Consider the following 19,583-nt stretch of genomic DNA (forward strand, 5'->3'; position numbering starts at 1 on the left):
AAGCAATGGTTAATTGAAACTTTTTTTCCCTAAATTTAATTCATTTGCTTAAATTAAATCAACACATTGAGCTTTAAACCATGGGTGTCCAATCTTTTGACTTGCCTGGGACACATTAAGTGAAGAGGAAATGTTTTGGGCCACATATAAAATATATGATTTTTATAATATAAAATCATATATTAAAAATTCACAATCTTGTAAAGCCACATTATTAGCTGTCTAGGGATGCATGTGGCCCATTGGCCACAAGTTGAATATGCCTGCTCTAAACAAACCATTTTGGCTGAATCTGCATAACCTATTCAACCACAAATCAGCCAAGCATCTTTTAGCCTAGCATGTTATAAAAGCTCAGATATCAGTGGCAATTAGTACACAAATTCATCTGCATACATTTTAGGATCCTCTATTTAAGCCACAAGACTCTGAATAACTTTTGGAAGAGAAAATTATTGCAAGAAATGGTAAGTTTGGTGTCACTTAATGTTGACTAGACTTTAGTAGTCCAGCCATGCTCCACCAGCTTAAGGCTGTGTTAACACAAAACTTTGTGTGTGTGTGCGTGTACAGGCGGTGACCTGTTGATTGCCGAGACAAACTTCTGCAGTTTCTTAGCATGGTTTTCAAAAGTGGTTTGCTGTTGCTTCTTCCCCAGAGCGTTTGACTGGCCTAAGGGGCTACCAAACTAGCTTTGTGCCCAAGGTGGGACTAGAATTCTCAATCTCTTCGTTTCTGGGATAGGGCTGTAACGATTATTCCAAACTGACTGGCATCCACACTTCAATCCAAGGTAAACCTACTATAAACCTACTCCGCTTCCTCCGGACACAGCTGTTGTTGTTCTTATGGGACTGAGCCCTGCCAAAGCCTTGGCTCGGAAGTTCAAAGCCAAATGGCACATTCAACACAGGTAGTTTACTTCAGTTTTACTTACTAAAACGTCCCGGGCCCAAGAACGAGCATTCTCTCCGCGTAAGGCAAGGGTCCTCAACTTGGCAAGTTTAAGACTTGTGGACTTCAACTCCCAGAACTCCTGAGCTAACATGACTGGAGGAGGAATTATGGGAGTTGAAGTCCACAAATCTTAAAGCTGTCAAGTTTGAAGACCCCTGGCGTAAGGTTTCTACACGCCCGAGAGTCAAAGTTAAGCTTAGAGTTAGCCGCTCAAACTGACCCGTTCCCTCCGTTGGAGAAAGCACCGGGGATGCTTCTGCTTTGGCCCCGCCCAGGGAGAGGAATCCGGGCGGAGAAGCGCCGCTGCTGCACGGAGCCTTCGGAAGGAGGTGGCGGGCACAACAACTCCTCGCGGCTGCGCTTCTCCCCGGCGTTTCTGCACCGCCACCGTCTCTTCCACCGCCTCTGACTACATCGACGGCTAGAGTATGGAGCCACCGGAGGCTGCCCCGGCGGAGTGCCGCTGCGGGCTTCCCTGCACGACGCTGCTGCTGTTCCTCTACCTGAGCTACCTGCTGCTGGGCAGCGCCGCGTTCTGGGCGCTGGAGTCGCCCCGGGAACGCAACATGACGGACCAGCTCCTGAAGGAGAAGTGGGAGCTGCTGTTGAACTTTACTTGCCTGGAACGGGAGGCTCTGGAGCGGCTCTCGGAGGTACCGGCGAAACCGAGGTGGCTGGGGCGGGCTGGAAGGGAAAGGAAATGAGGAGTCCGGCCAGTTTAACTTCAAAGGCGCTCCACGTGTAGCCCTGGAGGCAGCCTTTCCTTCACGTGTTATAGAATAGAATAGAATAGAATAGAATAGAATAGAATAGAATAGAATAGAACATTGGCCAAGTGTGATTGGACACACAAGGAATTTGTCTTGGTGTAAATACTCTAAGTATACATAAAAGAAAAGATATATTTGTCAAGAATCGAGAATGTTAAGGTACGACAATTAATGATAGTCATAGGGTACAATCAACAATCAAATCATACTAGGAAACAGTCAATATAAATCTTAAGGATACAAGCTACAAAGTTACAGTCCTACAGTCACAAGTGGGAGGGGATGGGTGATAAGGAGTGATGACAAAATTAACAGTAATAGTAGTGCAGACTTTGTAATAGTTGAACAGGGTTGAGGGAATTATTTGTTTAGCAGAGTGATGGCTTTCGGGAAAAACTGTTCTTGTGTCTAGTTGTTCTGGTTTACCTGTTCTGGCCTTGAAATCGGGCTGGGGATCAGCTCTGGTGGGAAGGGAAGGATCTTAGGAGAAGTGGTTTGTCTAATGTAGAAATGAGGAATTTTCTGACAGAGAGAGCGATCAACTGATGGAACAGCTTGCCTTCAGAAGTTGTGGGAGCTTTATCACTGGAAGCTTTCAAGAAGAGACTGGACTGCCATCTGTCAGAAGTGGTGTAGGGTCTCCTGCTTGGGGGGCGCATTGGGCTAGATGACCTACATTGGACTAGATGACCCTTTCAACTCTGTTATTCTGTTAATGTGATCCTAGAAATGTTCTTTCTTTCCTGTAGATTAGAAACAGGTGTCCAGATCTAGAGCCCAAATGTAGAGTACAGTAGGAGATGAGAGATCCTTTTCAGATCATGATAGATCTTTTTCTGAGAAACTGTCAAATGTTGCCAGCGCACTGACCTACAAAGCATCCAACCAAATTTCAGCCAGGTGCATTGTGCAAACCCAGCCTGTATGTGATTATAATGGAATATGTTAATGTGAACCCAGGCAATTCAGGTATGGGAGCAAACCATAGTTTAGTTAGTAAGCACATCCCCAAAGTGCTACCTTTATACGTATCAGCTTTTCACTGAAGCAATTAAGTGCTTGAAGGAAGTAAGCAGAATTAGATATTTCTTTCACTTCTTTAAAAGTGGAGTTTGTACTTTGACCTACCGTATTTGCCGGCGTATAAGACGACTTTTTTGCCCTGAAAAACATGCCTCCAATTGGGGGGGTCGTCTTATATGCCGGGTCGTCTTATACGCCGGCAAATAGTAATTGGGAAGCACTGCGGCTGCCCGCGGCTGAGGCACTTTTGCGCACCGTGGAAGCGAATCCCGTGAAGCCGAAAGGAGCAGCCAGCCTTCTCCCAGCTCCCAAGGAAGCGAGGCTCGCACCGCCCGAGCTCCGCTGAGGTATCCGGCTGGGGCTGTCAGGAGTTGTTACCGCTGGCGTGGCTCGCGCGGCTCCAGTCCGCGTTGCCTCGGGAAGGGAAAGGCAAAACCAGGAGCCGCTGCTGCCATTGCAAAGCGCCGCCGCGGCTCTTCCTTTTGCCTTTCCCTTCCCGAGGCAGCGGACTGGAGCGCGCGGAGCCGCGCCAGCGGTAACAACTCCTGACAGCCCCAGCTGGATACCTCAGCGGAGCCCGGCGGTGCAGCCTCGTTCCTTGGAAGCTGGGAGAAGGCTGGCTGCTCCTTCGGCTTCACGGGATTCGTTCCACGGTGCACAAAAGTGCCTCAAAAAAAAAAAAGTGCAAAAGTGGAAGGCGTGCGGAAGAGGGGGCAGTATATAACAAACTATATTTTGAGTGGAAATGTTGGGGGGTCGTCTTATACGCCGGGTCGTCTTATACGCCGGCATATACGGTAATACTTGGAATAGAAAAGTTTTGCAGGACTGTTTCCTTTATTTAACAGTTCTTTAATTGTAAGGCTTAATCTGTTTTACAAGTTGGGTATGAGACAGATGGAAATACCACCAAATTCAGTGGAGTTTAAACTGGGGTAACTATGCACAGGATTGAAGTTACACCCCATAAATGTTGCAATGAGATTTTATGAGTGGTTTGTTTGTTTGTTTTTGGATTTCTATGTTTCACTATGATTTAACAAGAGTTAAAAATAATATAGTAAAAAAGGAAATTTATGACGTAGATGAGGTTTCTTGACAAGGAGGTAGAAGAAAATGTAAGACACTCTCCAGAAAGAAAAAGAAAGAAAGAAAAAGAGAAAGAAAGAAACAAGAAAAGAGAAATTAACTCATTGCAAATAGTTTTATTTATTCATTTGTTTTTATTTATCAAATTTCAAGAGCATCCAATTCCTTGACAATTCTTTGCAGCTTATAAATAAGAAGATAATACATTTTTAAGAAGAACACAGCTGACCAGAGGAACAGGATGTCAACTCTAAACCAATTATAATTAAAGGGGGCTCCCTGGAAGAATAATTAAATCTTTAAAAATTTCCTAAACAACAAAAGGGCATACAAATCTCTATACAGCCAACTCCAAGCTAAGGCCAAGTAGGCACTGGCTAAGGACACTAAATTTTAAATTTTTTACCAAAACTGGAAAAAAAAAACTGAATAACAATGAAAGTGAAAAATAGTAGTGGAGTACTTCCTAAGTCAACATGCTCACTCCAGGGGTAAATACAGGTAATCCTTGACATAGGACACAATTCAGGCCAACATTTCTGTTGTCAAGTGCCATTAATAAATAAGTGAATTTTGCCCCATTTTACGACCTTGCCACTGTTAAGTGAATCACTGCAGGTATTGAGTTGTTAACCCAGGTGTTAAATGAATCTGGCCTTGTCAGAAGATTGAAAAAGGCAATCACATGACTTAGGGACACTGCAGCCATCATAAATATGAATCGGTTGCCAAGTATCTGAATTTTGATCACATGGCCATGGGGATGCTGCAGCAGTCATAAGTGTGAAAAACAGTCATAGGTCCCTTTTTTAGGTGCCATAATTTGAATGGTCCCTAAAAAATTTTAGGTAAGTTGAGGACTGCTTGTATAATTTTGCAATGTAAATAGATGAGAGTGTTCAAGCAAAGAAAAAAGAATTGTCTGTGGCTGAAAATCATAAGTGTAAAGCTCAAAAATTAGAAGAATAAAACAAGAGGTGGCCATTTTGAAATTTCTAACAAATCAGAATATGAGTCAAATCATAGGGATGCCAGAATATGACTTTGGCTCGAGGCCAAAATACCTAGACCTACTCCTGAAGGAGAAAGGGCAGTTATTGCAAAAGATTAGGAGTTCTTCCTGGGTCCTGCAAGATGACCTAGTTTAATCAATGGGACCTTGATTGTGCTTTGCTTGGTTGATGATACCAGATGAGTGGACACTACTGAAGATAAGTGGTCCTTCAGAAATCTAAGCCCCTAGGCCATGAAGGACTTTAAAGGTGATTATCGGCATTTTGAATTGCATCCAACCAATACAAAGCAGCAGAGTCTCAGGCACATAACAGTGTTTCTGCCACAGTTCTCTCACTACTGCCTGGTTTGCCACATTCTGGACCAGCTGCAGGGCAGATGACTAGGCATGAGTAACTGTCTCTGAAGGGCCTCCCAGTCCAGGAAGGGTGCAATTGGCTCATTAGATGCCCTTGTGCAATGAGTGACCTCTGCTCTTCAAGTAAGAAACTCCAATAGGACCTTAGCTTGTACAAAGCTATCAAACAAGAGTCTGTGATGGAGTATTCCTAGATCTGAGGAGCCCAAATAGATTTAACCATTTGAATTTATCAGGACTGAATCCAAGAATGTCCTCTTAAGAAAGGAGCATACTACATCCTCCTTCAAGACTGAGGAAACAACTGCATCAAAACCCATTGCATGGACCCAACCATAGGTTGGATCTAGCAAACAGGTATCCAAGCTTATAGATTGGAGAACTGTGGCCTACACATATTTTGGATGACAATTATCCCCTTCCCATGACTGTCTGTACTGCTTGAAGACATCATATTTGCCTTCACTGCCCTTACTGTTACTTCTACTACTATTAACTAACTGGAGTAATGGGCCACTCTCTGTGATTATATAATTAACTAAGCCAGAAGCTCATCTTTAACCTGGCTAATTGAATTGTGTGCGAACACTAACATTTGAGTTTTAAAGCTGAGAAATCTTCCCTGGAAAAGATTATATAGGATTGAGTGATTTTTCTTTCTTTTTTTTAACCATGGAATTATTGGTGAAAGATATAAACCTGAACTTAATAGGGAATAACTTTAAATTGTAGAGGCCAGCATCAGGCTGAAGGTACATTGGTCAATTTTACATTGGATTACTTCATAGCACTGCATAAAAGTTTAGTTTAGCTATTTGATTTGAAGCCATTTTTCCTGAATCATTGAATTGCAGTGTGAAATTGAATGCCTCTGGATTTATTTGATGTCTTTTTTCCCAAATTGATCTGGAAAATGAATCAATATGATTTTCTGAATCATCAAATCAGAAAGGCATAGATCCATATATCTCTTCTCCAGCATTTTTAATCCTTTTTATTGTTGTTGTATAGGCCATAGTGTCTGGGCCTTCAACAAATCATAATAGAACCTGTTACACAATGTACTACTATCAATGGCTACGCCAATACCTAACTCTCACTTTTTCTCAATGGCTCCAGTTCTGTTTGTGTAATGTGGAAACAGCCATTAGAGGGTTTGTCTGTCTGATGTTAATTCCAGTTTATCTGTGTGTAGGCTGCTGAAGAGGGTGGGTTCTGATATTTTTATTTCCTTCTTACTTTTTTATGGTCTCTTTTGAATAGTGTATAAAGGCCATGAATAGACATAGACATAAACTGTTAGATCTGGGAGAGTGGGCGCAAGAATGGAGACGAGGCATCGAATAGTGACTCCAACTCTTTATTAGTGACTTCAGAACAGAGCGAAATACTCAGGCAGCAGCAGCTCCTTTTATAGAGCTGGCTGCTGTCAAAACATCCAATGATTTGAGTTTGCCGTGCTTGGGCCGTCCAATCACGGCGACCCGTTAACTAGCCAATCGGATTAGTCTAAAACGACCAATCACGATCGGCTATTCACGGACCAATCAAAAGTGCAGGATTATGAGCCTGCCGTGGAAGGAAAACAATTAGAGTTTCAGGCTTACGAGCCTGCTAGTTCGGAACACCCCTCCCCTCTAGGTTCCATCTCAAGGGTGGGGTGATGTATTCTTGCTGGTAGGCAGGCCATCGCACCTGTCTACCTGACTTGCATTGCTCCACCAGTCTTTGTCCGGACTCTGGTTCCGGTGGGCTGTTTGCTGTGTCCAGCTGTAAAGGCGACCTGACTTCTACGCTGGGTGACTCGGGGGTGCCACCAATACTCCCTTCAAGGCTGTCATCTGGATCCTCTGGGCTGGCTGATCCCGCCTTGCTGTTTCTCGGAGAGATGACCATCTGCCACGGCTCCTCTTCAATTGGTGAATATTCTGGGTTTTGTTGTACTGACTGCGGGGTTTCGTGTACTGAACCAGGTGTTAGTTCATTTTCAATCCCCTCGATTTCCCTTCCCCCCCTGGTTTGGAGTTCAGGGTGTGTGAAGGGGGTAGGTGTCATCCTTGAGCGTAGTTGGTCGATGTGGCGTTTCCACAGCCTCCCATCTGTGGTTTCTAATCGGTAGGAATGGGGGCCCGTAAGTTGTGTTATTTTAGCAGGGACCCACAATGGGTCACCGGTAAAGTTTTTTGCAAATACCGGGTCGCCTATCTTAAATGTGCGACATTTGCTGCTGGAACCCAGGGGCTTTTCTGGCGTGTAGGCAGGGTGCAGACGGTCGAGATGTGATCTAAGTCTCCTGCCCATCAGGAGTTCGGCTGGGCTTTTGTTTGTGGTGCTGTTTGGAGTAATATGTTGGAGGAGAAGCATCCTTCAGGTTATTGGTTTCCAGGAACATTTGAAACCTGTCCATGTACGAGTCCCAGTCTTCGTTGGCTGGATCAAATGGAGCGGGTGGTATGGCGCCGCTGGTCATCTTGCCGCTATCGGTGCGCCCTCAGCCACATGCTCTGTTAGTGTTCCGCGAGTGCTCAGTCAGCTCTATCGTCTCCGCATCCCATCCTCGTCGCCAGTGTTAGATCTGGGAGAGTGGGCGCAAGAACGGAGACGAGGCATCGAATAGTGACTCCAACTCTTTATTAGTGACTTCAGAACAGAGCGAAATACTCAGGCAGCAGCAGCTCCTTTTATAGAGCTGGCTGCTGTCAAAACATCCAATGATTTGAGTTTGCCGCGCTTGGGGTGTCCAATCGCGGCGACCCATTAACTAGCCAATCGGATTAGTCTAAAACGACCAATCACGATCGGCTATTCACGGACCAATCAAAAGTGCAGGATTACGATTGCATATGTTGGCTGGGCTCCCTAAGTCTTGTATGCACAGCTTCTATTCTCTATTTCATATTCGGCTGAATGTAACTAAAGTTCCATTTTACATATTAGGCAGAGTCAGAGAATAGATGGGGGCTGGGCCAGTTAGAGATGATATTCCGAACTACTCAAAAGTTTTTGCTACTGGTTCTCCAAACTACTCAAAATTTCTGCTACCGGTTCTCCAAACTACTCAAAATTTCTGCTACCGTTTCTCCAGAATTGGTCAGAACCTGCTGAATACAACCTCTGAGCTGGGTGCCTTCACTCTCTCTCAGCCTAACCCATCTCACAGGCCTGTTATGGGGGAAATACGAGAAGAAAGAAGTATTGTGTGTATTTGCCATCTTGAATTGTTTATAAAAATAATGAGGGATATAAATATAAAACATAAAAACAGGACTAAAATACTAACTTGGTAAAAGATAGTCACATACAGGAATGAAACCATTCTAACTGAAGAAATTTTGTGAGTTTTTTTTTTTTTTATATTAGCCAGATATTCCACTACAACATTCATAATTATCACTACAGAGCCTGGAAAGAGATAGAAGCATTCAATTGCAATATATGTAAGGAAAAATGCCATGTAAGGAATAAATGAAAGTGTTCATTTCAGGTTTCCATGTACCTGATTGTTTTAGATATCTTCACATATGTTTATGTTTGAAAGGTGGTGATAAATTGGTAGGTAGTTTAGAGACCATCTATTCTATCCTCTGCTTGCAGCAACTCCTGCCATTGTGAAATGATCTGTATCAAACGAGAACTCACTATCCCATTCGATTCCCAAGTATAACTCCTGGATAGAAACTAATGAGGAATTGAAACTAATCAAGGACAGACGCAACCCAGAACTCAGGAGAAATTTCCTGACAATCGGGTTTCCTGCCTGAGCAGTGGGATGGACTAAAAGATCTCCAAGATCCCTTCCAACTCTGTTATTCCTCTTTCAAGTTTTTTGCAACTTAGTTTTCTCAAATTAGTCTCTTTGTTCGTCTGATCCATTATCTACTGTGCCTTGATATAGAATTATATCAGAAATTCTTATTTGTGTTGTTCCTAAATATTGTTAGTATGATTGTAAAACTACTGAAACTCTTTCGTATCATTCATGTAGTTAGTCTAATGTCTGTGGAATAAGGGTCATATTCTTGGTGGCCATTTTATGTGACTATTTAGATAGAAAGGACTGGAATTCTACAAGCCAGGAATGGAAATTGGGGACAATTGAATGGTCCATATTATCAATAACTATCAGAAATTCTAACAAAATCACAACTGGTCTTACAGATTGTACTGTAGAATATCCACTTGCTCCTTAGCGGTTTATTTATTTTTATTTTTATTTATTTGATTTGCCAATTGTTTACAAGATAAGTATAAGTGTATACATAGTTGTGAATACATGAAATGGGTACATATAGGAAAAATAAAAGAAGAATAAGAGAAACAATAGGACAGGGACGGTAGGCACGTTGGTGCGCTTATGCACGCCCCCTACAGACCTCTTAGGAAAGGGGTGAGGTCAATAGTAGACAGTCTAAGGTTAAAGTTTTTGGGGTTTGGGGAAGAAACTACAGAGTCGGGTAGAGTATTCCAGACATTGACCACTCTACTGCTGAAGTCGTATTTCCTGCAATCAAGTTTGGTGCGGTTAACATTGAGTTTGTATCTATTGTGTGCTCTTGTGTTGTTATGGTTGAAGCTGAAGTATTCACTGACAGGTAGGACATTGCAATGTATGATTTTATATACCATGCTTAAGTCAGACCGAAGGCGGCGTAATTCAAGGTTTTCTAGTTCTAGAATTTCAAGTCTGGTGGCATAAGGTATTCTACAACGAGTAGAGGAGTGGAGAACTCTTCTTGTGAAATATTTCTGGACTTTCTCAATTGTGCTAATATCAGATACGTAATGAGGGTTCCAGACTGATGAACTGTATTCGAGTATTGGTCTAGCAAATGTTTTGTATGCTCTGGTTAGTAGTGTGATATTACCAGAGAAAAAGCTACGTAGAATTAGGTTAACAACTCTTAATGCCTTTTTGGCTATGTAGTTGCAGTGGGCTCTAGCACTTAGATCATTAGAGGTGAGTATTCCAAGGTCCTTTACAGAGCTTGGGTCATCAACAAGATCTTGACTATTCAGCTTGTATTTTATTTTCTGATTGTTTTTGCCAATATGTTATATAATATAATATATAATATATAATACGGTTGCATATCTCTAAAGTCACAGTACGAGTTAACATGTTTGCATTATGCCAGCTCTGTCCCAGCCACCAGGGAGTCCAACAGGAAAATAATTTAGTGGCTAAATTAATTCTAACCTTAATTGAACTGTTTTTTTATTACTATATTTATATTTCAATGTAACTTAAGAGAAACTAAGTGTACTGTTTTCTTACTTTACCTCATTTTTATCCCGATAACAACCCTTGAAGTTAGATGTAGGTGACAGGTCTTTGTCTTTTTGTGTTACCAAAGGATATGTGAATCAAGAAGAAGTCTTATTTTTAAATGTCCTAACACATCTTTGTAAAATAACCTTTATCACGCATGCTTTTATCTTTACAGAGAACATAAATGTTGCATTTAAAACTTAGGTGGCATGAGGGCTGCATTTCTTTGGAAGAAAATATCTGGTTTCTGCCAGCCCTTTCATTAATTAAGATAATAGAAGATATCATTTTCTGAAGATTTTTTGAAGGAGAAGACCATTCTGGTCAGGGACTTCATTTCTTCATCTGCTAATTAAGGGGTTTTTCCTTATCTGCACATTGTAATTGCTTTTTAACTCTGATTTCAGTGGTTCATTCTTTGTTTTTATCTTTTATTTTCTGTAAATGCTGCCTTGAAAACTGTTTCTCTGAGGGATGGGCAATACGGAATGCTTTAAAATAAAGTCTATTCTCTTAAGGGTTAGTTGTCCTTCAAAGTTATACTTTCTTATATTCATTGTTACAAAATTATATAGCAGGGATTCTGCTAAATCTTTAAAGGAGAATTGGGGCAAGATATTAAATTCCTGTCAAGCCAGCTAAACATAGAAGATGAACTAATTTACAAAGGAAACTACATGTCTTGATTCAGAATGAAGTTTGTGTTCAGTGGAACTTATTCGAGGAAAGTGTGAATAAAAATGCAACTTTGGACTATCTTGTGGACAGAAATCCGCATCCATGACTTCTCTTTTTTTAATCTTTTTCACAGAATATCATCTATGCCTACAAGAGTGGACTTTATCTTAAAGAAAATACAAGTCTGGGCAGATGGGACTTTGTCGGCTCCTTCTTTTTCTCTGTTTCTACAGTAACAACTATCGGTAGGAGTCTTGGAATACTAATTTGGAGAAAATAATGTGAAATAATTATAGCACAAAACTAAGCCTTTTTATCCCATTCTGTAGCAAAGAAAGGTACAACTGAAGAAGAAAAGTTGGGATGTATCTTAGATTATTCTTGTAGTCTTTCTGCTGCTGCTTTGTTTTGCATTTGATGAAAAATTTTATAAAAAGCAGATGTGACTCTAAAGATATCTTTGCTTTAAGCTGCACACTTTAGCCATGTTCATAGCATCAGTAGAGTGAGCCACATAGTACCAGCAGGGGGCAGTAAAGATTTCACTCAAAGCAAATGCCAGTTATAGATGACTTTCACAGGACTACACCCCCAGTAATTAGGATCATGCACTGAATCATACCAAAAGCTGTTTGAATCCAGATCTTTTTTGTAATAAATTTTAAAGAAAGTAACATGCTAAAGGATCTTGGCCTTGAGAGTTTATGATCCAAATCCACAGCATGCCAGCAACCGGCTACGCAAACAAGCGAAATCCCATCCACAGGATACAGACATAATGCAAAACCACATCCCCTCCAATCCATGGAATTTTTTTTTTCCCATGGAACTGGTCCCTGGTGCCCAAAAGATTGGGGGAGCCACTGGCCTAGATAGAGCAAAATATGCTGCTCACACTGAGATCCTTGATTGTGGTTGTTTGATCTTTGTTCATAGCCTTGGACTTCTTTAGAAGCAGTGGTGGGATTCAAATTTTTTTACTACCAGTTCTGTGGGTGTGGCTTGGTGGGCGTGGCAGGGGAAGGATACTGTAAAATCTCCATTCCCTCCCCATCCCACTAACCTGCTTTCCAGCTCCATTCTCCTGTGCAGGGCAACAAAAGAAGACCCAGCCAATCAGCTGGGACTTAAGAGGCAGAGAATAGATGGGAGCGGGGCCAGTCAGAGGTAGTATTTGCCAGTTTTCTGAACTACTCAAAATTTCTGCTACCGGTTCTCCAGAACTGGTCAGAACCTGCTGAATACCACATCTCTGTTTAGAACACATGGGATGAAGTGTTCATTTCATAAATTAAAAAGCCAACTCTGTTTATAACCAAAGTGCTTTTGTCTCTGGGTTTTCAAATATTATCTTGGACACTCTGTCTCCTTTGAATACATGAATAACCTGAACGTAGGCTACAGAGGACAAACCATTCACCAAAGGCATGGCTTAGGGTGGTAATCTATTCCTATCTTTGTGTCATATTACTCTGTCCTTTTTTCAGTTTGGATGCAAATACAGGCACACACATACAGTTTCTCTGATTGTGAACAGCATAAGTAGTGTATTTCAGGCTACAGGTATCTGATGGGCTATATATTTTTGTATCACTCCACTGCTTGCTCTTTTTATGCTGTTGGGTCTCTTTCCCATTTGGAATCCAGGCATGTAGATACAATAAAGAGCAAAAGAGTGAAGAAGAATCACCCTGCAGATCTTATGCCTCTTCCCTTCCTATATTGTAAAAGGAAAAACAGGTTGTATCCAGGCTTGCCTGCGTTCTCATGGTAATGTCTGTGTCAACCTACAAAGATCTATTTTAAGGTGTGTGAACTGAGCCTCAAAGGCATATTGTGCAGCAGGTTTTAAATTGGAAAAAAAAAAAATCAGCAAAATGCATAGCATTTTAACTCTTGGCTGTATACTTAATGAGTCACAAGATGGCAGTGTTATCTTACTCTGCAGTTGTATTCCGCTTAAATGGGCACTTGATGATTAATCATCATTTAAGCAGCACATTTGTCTCAAATAAGACTAAATTAGAGACTTGAGGCCTATCATGGGCCATATTCCATGCTTCCCCAAATTAATGCTTTTTTCCATGCACAATTGCTTGGGGATATATGCAGAAAACATTTTTTTCCGACAACCTGTGGAATATATAAACTAAAAGCTGTAATATTACAGCTTTTCCAGTGTTTTAAAAATCTATCAACTCCCAATTAAGCACAGAAATCCTTAAAAAGGTTAGCAGCAATCATTTTTCAAGCATTTGAAGGGAAATTTTAAATAAAGACATTTGGAAAACGAGAACATTTAAATGTAGCCAGTTCACTTCTGAGAGAAGAGGTGTGGCATCTGGAGCCCTTCTGAAAAATTTAGCATCTAATTAAATGCTTTTACTATAAGAGAAAGGAGAAATTATTATATGCATGGAGATTCAACTGGTTAAATTAATGGATTTAATTAACAAATTGCATTTAGCTTTGATTGTGTACCTGACGATTCCATTGTCCTGGTCCCATCCACTTATTGGAGTCACACATCATAATTAAAGCTCTGTACAATGCTTGGTCCTACATAAGAATATAGATTTTATAGATTCCTAACTTGAGGGATGAAGCAATGCCTGATTCCTCGTACTAGTACTGCCTAGCCCCTTCCCTGAAGCACAGTCCAAACCAAAATAGAGGAGAAAGAGATGAGAAAGCTGCTAAGACTTTTCCATATTCCTACTTCCATGGAACAGTCCCAAAGAGGGACTGTTTTCAAGAGGCAACTTGGACTGTGGTTTTTTTTTTTTTAAGACGTTTCGTTTCGCTTCTCATCCAAGAAGCTTCTTCAGCTGAAATGCAAAATGTCTTCAACCCCCTCCAAAGCCCAGTTTCCTCTTGAAAAAACACTAGAATTCAACACAACACAAACACAAGCAACAGAACATAATGACACCAGAGTCTTGGATTTTAAAAGAGCTGATTTCAATAAACTCAGAGAGAACTTGGGAAAGATTCCATGGATGAAAATCCTAAAGGGGAAAACAACTCAAGAATCTTGGGAAACTCTAAAAAGTATGATCATAGAAGCCCAGACTAGCACAATACCACTGAGAAAGAAAAACAAGAAATCCAAGAAGAAACCAGCATGGCTGCACAAAGATCTCTCTGGCAAATTGAAAGAAAAAAAAGGACAAGTACAAAAAATGGAAAGAAGGACACACAACTAAGGCAGAATATCAGCAGATAGCCAGAATCTGCAAAGACGAAGTCAGGATAGCAAAGGCTCAGAAAGAACAAAGACTTGCAACAAAAGTCAAAGATAATAAAAAAAAGTTTCTTCCAAAATATAAATAACAAGAAAAAAATCAAGGAAACAATCTGTCCACTAAAGAGAGAAGATGGCAAGGACGTAACAGGCAACAGAGAGAAAGCAGAACTGCTTAACTTATTCTTTGCATCTGTCTTCACGCAAAAAGAAACTATAGCTCAACCCACCAAAAACAAAACTGTAAAAGACAGACCAGAAATAAAAGTTAAAATAAGCAAAAAAAAAAAAAAATAGTAAGAGAACACCTGTCCAATCTTGATGAAAACAAATCATCAGGGCCTGATGGATTACATCCCAGAGTTTTAAAGGAGCTGGCAGATGTCATCTCAGAACCACTGCACCATATCTTTCAAAAATCCTGGAACACCGGGGAACTACCAGAGGACTGGAAAAGAGCTGATGTGGTTCCCATCTTCAAAAAAGGGGAAAAAAAACAGACCCAGGAAAGTATAGACCAACCAGCCTAACATCAATACCCGGGAAGATACTGGAAAAGATAATAAAAAACAGATCTGCCAACATCTAGAAACAAGTGAAGTGATAACTAGCAGTCAGCACGGGTTTGTTAAGAACAGATCATGCCAAACCAATCTTATTTCATTGTTCAACACAGTGACTAAATTAGTAGACAAGCCAAATACTGTGGACATAATATATTTAGATTTCAGCAAGGCATTCGACAAAGTAGACCACAACCTACTTCTTAGTAAGCTAGAAAAAAGTGGAATAGATAGCACCACCACTAGATGGATTCGCAACTGGCTGACAAACCGTACTCAACGAGTAATCCTTAATGGGTCTAAGTCTACATGGAGGGAAGTAAGCAGTTGGGTGCCACAAGGTTCTGTCTTAGGCCCAGTACTCTTCAATATCTTCATTAACAACTTAGATGAGGGAATCGAAGGGGAACTTACCAAATTTGCAGATGATACTAAGCTGGCAGGAATAGCTAACACCAAAGAAGATAGGCTCAAGATACAGATGGATCTTGACAGACTAGAACACTGGCCCATATCTAATAAAATGAAACTCAATATAGAGAAAAGTAAAGTCCTACACTTAGGCAAGAAAAACCAAAAGTACACATATAGACTGGGTGAAACCAGGCTCAATAGCAGTAACTGTGAGAGAGATCTTGGAGTCTTCGTGGACAACCAGCTAAATATGAGCCAGTAGTGTGCAGCAGAAGCCAAAAAAAGCTAATGCAATCCTAAATTGTATTAACAGAGGGATACAATCAAGATCAAGGGAAGTACTAATACCACTCTATAAAGCCTTAGGAAGACCACACCTAGAGTACTGCATCCAGTTTTGGTCACCACATTATAAAAAAGATGTTGAGACTCTAGAAAAAGTACAGAGAAGAGCAACCAGGATAATTAGGGGACTGGAGGCTAAAACATACAACGAACAGCAACTGGGCTTAGCTAATCTAATAAAGAGAAGGTCCAGGGGAGACATGATAGCAGTCTTCCAATATTTAAGGGGCTGCCACAGGGAGGAAGGGGTCAAGCTATTTTCTAAAGCGCCTGTAGGCCAGACAAGGAATAATGGATGGAAACTGAACAAGGAGAGATTTAACCTGGAAATAAGGAGAAATTTTCTGACAGTGAGAACAATCAACCAATGGAACAGTTTCCCCTTGGAAGTTGTGGGAGCACCATCACTTGAGACTTTCAACAGGAGATTGGACTGCCATTTGTCAGAAATGGTGTAGGGTCTCCTGCTTGAGCGGGGGGTTGGACTAGATGACCTACAAGGTCCCTTCCAATTCTGATTATCTGTTATCTGTTACCTTTGGGACTAGCACGACCTGGATGGCTGAGAATCTCCATAGATTTCCAGGGAACAGCTAAAAATGCACCAACTGTGTCTAATCTTGATTTCAGATTAGTAAAGAGTTGATACAGAACTATTTATGAGTTATGACCATAATTGAGTCTGCAATTACAATAAGTTGTGATGGCTGTAAATCAGCTCATCATGTGACTGACCTGGTTTTCCAAACTTTTTTTTTCTGAGACAGTTAAGTGAGTGTAGCAGTCTTAAAGGGAATGCCGCCATTGTTAAGCAAACCTATTGTTTGCTAGGAGTCATTTTTACCAAAAACAAAAAGTAAACACTGATTTTCAGCAAAAATGTAAATCGTGATCATCTGACTGCAGGACACTGCTGTAAATGTGGGCTGGTGTTTGAATTGAGGTGATATATATGTAAAGTCTGCAGAAAAGCCATACAATTGCCTGATGATAAAAACTGGGGGCACCCTGTCCAGTACATGGAGTATAAAATAAGGGAGGGCAAAGTCCAAAGATATTCACCCCCTCCCCTCCAAACCTGCAAGTGGAACTTACAACTGAGAATTGCAGTTAGCTTTCTTACACTTTTCAGATTTGGCAGTTGGATTAAAATGTTTACTTGTCTAGGTCAGACTTGCTGGCTTCCCTGAAGTTTGAGACTTCAAAAAAACGCATTAAAGTTCCTGGAAACTTAGATTCTCTCAACTATGTGTCTTCTACTCAACAGGATCCCTTAAAACCAGGGGTAGAATGGGATGCTAAGCTGCAGATTAAAAAAAATGAAATCTTTTGCTTGAGCCAGTTCAAAGAGAAGAAAGGTAACAGGAGTATTGGGATCATCCTTTCAGCCAGATTTGTAAAACTAAGATTTTGAAAATGCACAGCAAGGGTGCAGTTGAGGGCAAGTTTCACAAGCCTCATGCACCCAGGAATCTTTGTGAGAAATACTTGCTGAGTGTCTGTTGAAGGTGACTCCAAGGGTTAGATCCACTTCCTGCACTGGAACTGTCTTTGTCCAAGGCTGAGCAAGTCTATTCCTACTTTGCTGAGACATTAACAAAATTGGAGAAAAACATTAAACAGAAGAAAAATGCCTGACTCTTCCCAGGTGTTTCATGAAAGTTTTTTTTAAAAAAATAAACTTGAAAGAAAGATTGGACCATAATATATATAAAATGATGTTTCAGATTTGGGTCTGACACAACTATTATCACTTTGAAGACACTAGATGGCAGCACAGGATCAATGGGAATGCTTATAGTATTCCAGGAATCAGATCGATAATCATACACCCTTTTACCGGTTCTGTGGGCGTGGCTTGGTGAGCATGGCATAGTTTGGTGGGTGTGGCATGGTAGGCATGGCAGGGGAAGGATACTGTTAAATCTCCATTCTGTCAGCTTTGGAAGCCATATTGAGATCAGATGTTCCTACGCTGCCACATCTCAGCCTGGGAACGTGGGAGGGGGGAATATATTGAAGTATATCTAGTTAGACATAATAACATTCTTTTTCTGATTCAAGGTCAAGTAGTGTTGCGCATAACAGAGAAGAAGTCTTAAGTTGGGACGGATGGTGATTGGGGCATTTGATGTGATGATGGGTGCAGGGGATGGATTTTGTAGATTTTACTTATTTTAAGGAAGCCCAGAACTTTCAGATTCTGGATTCCACAGTTGTGCCAGTTTACTATCCAAAATAAAAGGAACCTTCAAGAGATGTCTGTCTCAGAGTCATTGGGTGGAATGGAGTGTTGCTGGAACGCTAACACATTCCCTCCCCACTCCTGGGGGAAGGTTACCACTGGTTCTCCGTACTACTCAAAATTTCCACTACCGGTTCTCCAGAACTGGTCAGAACCTGTTGAATACCACCTCTGCCTCTTTCCTATGTCTGCTGAGTTTGAACAGTTGGAGCTACTGGGGTAAATGAAAGCTTTATACTAAACCTACCAATTGCATCTCTAAATAAGGTTGAAGTTGAGTTGTTTGTGTATGTAGAAAATTGTAAAAACATTTTCCTGATCCCAGCCTACAGGGCTATCCAATCTAGCAATGCCCTTGCTGGTTAGCAGACATTCTGGGAAACTTATACAAATGACATCAGCCATCACTCTCAGTTTTCCACCAGCTGCCTTTGGCCCTGAAGAAAAAAGCAGAAAGCTCTTACAGCTGATTATCATCGATATAATTATTTTCCAATGCAAGCGTTTAGATTCAAGGAGGAAATTCTTTTTAATTTTGGGGTGCAATGTAACATAACTCTTGTTGGGATATGATTTTCAGTAACTTCAGTTATATTCTTTATTCATAATTGAATTAAAGTTTATCATACAATGTGTGACAAAATAATTTAGCCAATTTTAATCTGCCAAATTAATGTAATACATGAGCTGTGTTGAGAACTGAGGTGTTTCCCCCCCCCCCCCAAGAATTCTGCAAATTTCAGAAATAAATGGGTAGATACCTTTAAAGTTATTTTATCTTCCCTACATTTTCACATCCATATCAAGTTGGGGTAGGGGGGAGAGAAAGGAAAGGAAACTAGCTGATAAAAGGAAAGGTACATAGGCTACTACTAAAGTGTTTGTCACCCTCTGTAATGTGCTTGGTGTATCCTGCCAACAGAAATGGTAGGAAGGTTTTTCCTTACATATGCATTTTTTCTAACAAACTAATCAAAGAAATAATCAGCACAGAAACTATTTCAACAGGTATTCTTTTCTGATGTGTGTGTGTGTTAGGGCCACTGCATCTGGGCTGCCAAAAAAAATTGGACGACCACTAGATGGACACAAAGAAATACTGATTATTAGAAGGGTTTTTGTTTTGTTTTATTCTGCTCTACTTGTCACCTTATAGCCCAGATATGATAGCTTTAATGCATACAAACACCATGATTCTCCTGAACATTTTATGGGCCTATAATTAGTCCCACAACAATATATAATCTTTATTCCTTGTTGACTTACAAAAGATTGTTGCATTATTCAATTGCAATCTGTTGTTAAATATTAGAAATATTTGGAGCTGAGTTGAAGAGACATTTTAGAACATTTAGACATTTTAGTCTGCTGAGAGTAGCTGTGCGTGCACCAGCAATAGCAGGAACCAGAATTGGTATTGTGTAAGGATGGGAGAACTGGAGAAAGGATAAGATCATTCTTGTAAGACTGTTTATAGCACTTGGTTTAGTGATAAGTAGGAACAGACCAGTCAGATGAAAAATTCGAGGATACAATAACAGATTAAGCCCAAATAAATTACATTAGATCTTTTTGATTGCTGTGTGAACCATATAAATTTATTAAATAAAATAA

At 40.7% G+C, this 19,583-nt stretch overlaps 1 protein-coding gene across 1 annotated transcript in view; it reads left to right on the forward strand.

The window, feature by feature from the left end:
- Window positions 1-1,385: 1,385 nt before the first annotated feature.
- The window catches only part of KCNK17 (potassium two pore domain channel subfamily K member 17), a 29,164-nt gene continuing 10,966 nt past the window's right edge, over window positions 1,386-19,583 (forward strand). The window contains exons 1-2 of the mRNA XM_026679867.2: window positions 1,386-1,610; window positions 11,292-11,403. Of these exons, the coding sequence (XP_026535652.2) occupies window positions 1,386-1,610; window positions 11,292-11,403 (337 nt within the window). The remainder of the gene's footprint in view (window positions 1,611-11,291; window positions 11,404-19,583) is intronic.

The sequence above is a fragment of the Notechis scutatus genome, chromosome 1 (genome assembly GCF_049901735.1).
Source record: "Notechis scutatus isolate UNSWTSFEM ecotype Mainland chromosome 1, rNotScu1.2, whole genome shotgun sequence".
NCBI lineage: Eukaryota > Metazoa > Chordata > Lepidosauria > Squamata > Elapidae > Notechis > Notechis scutatus.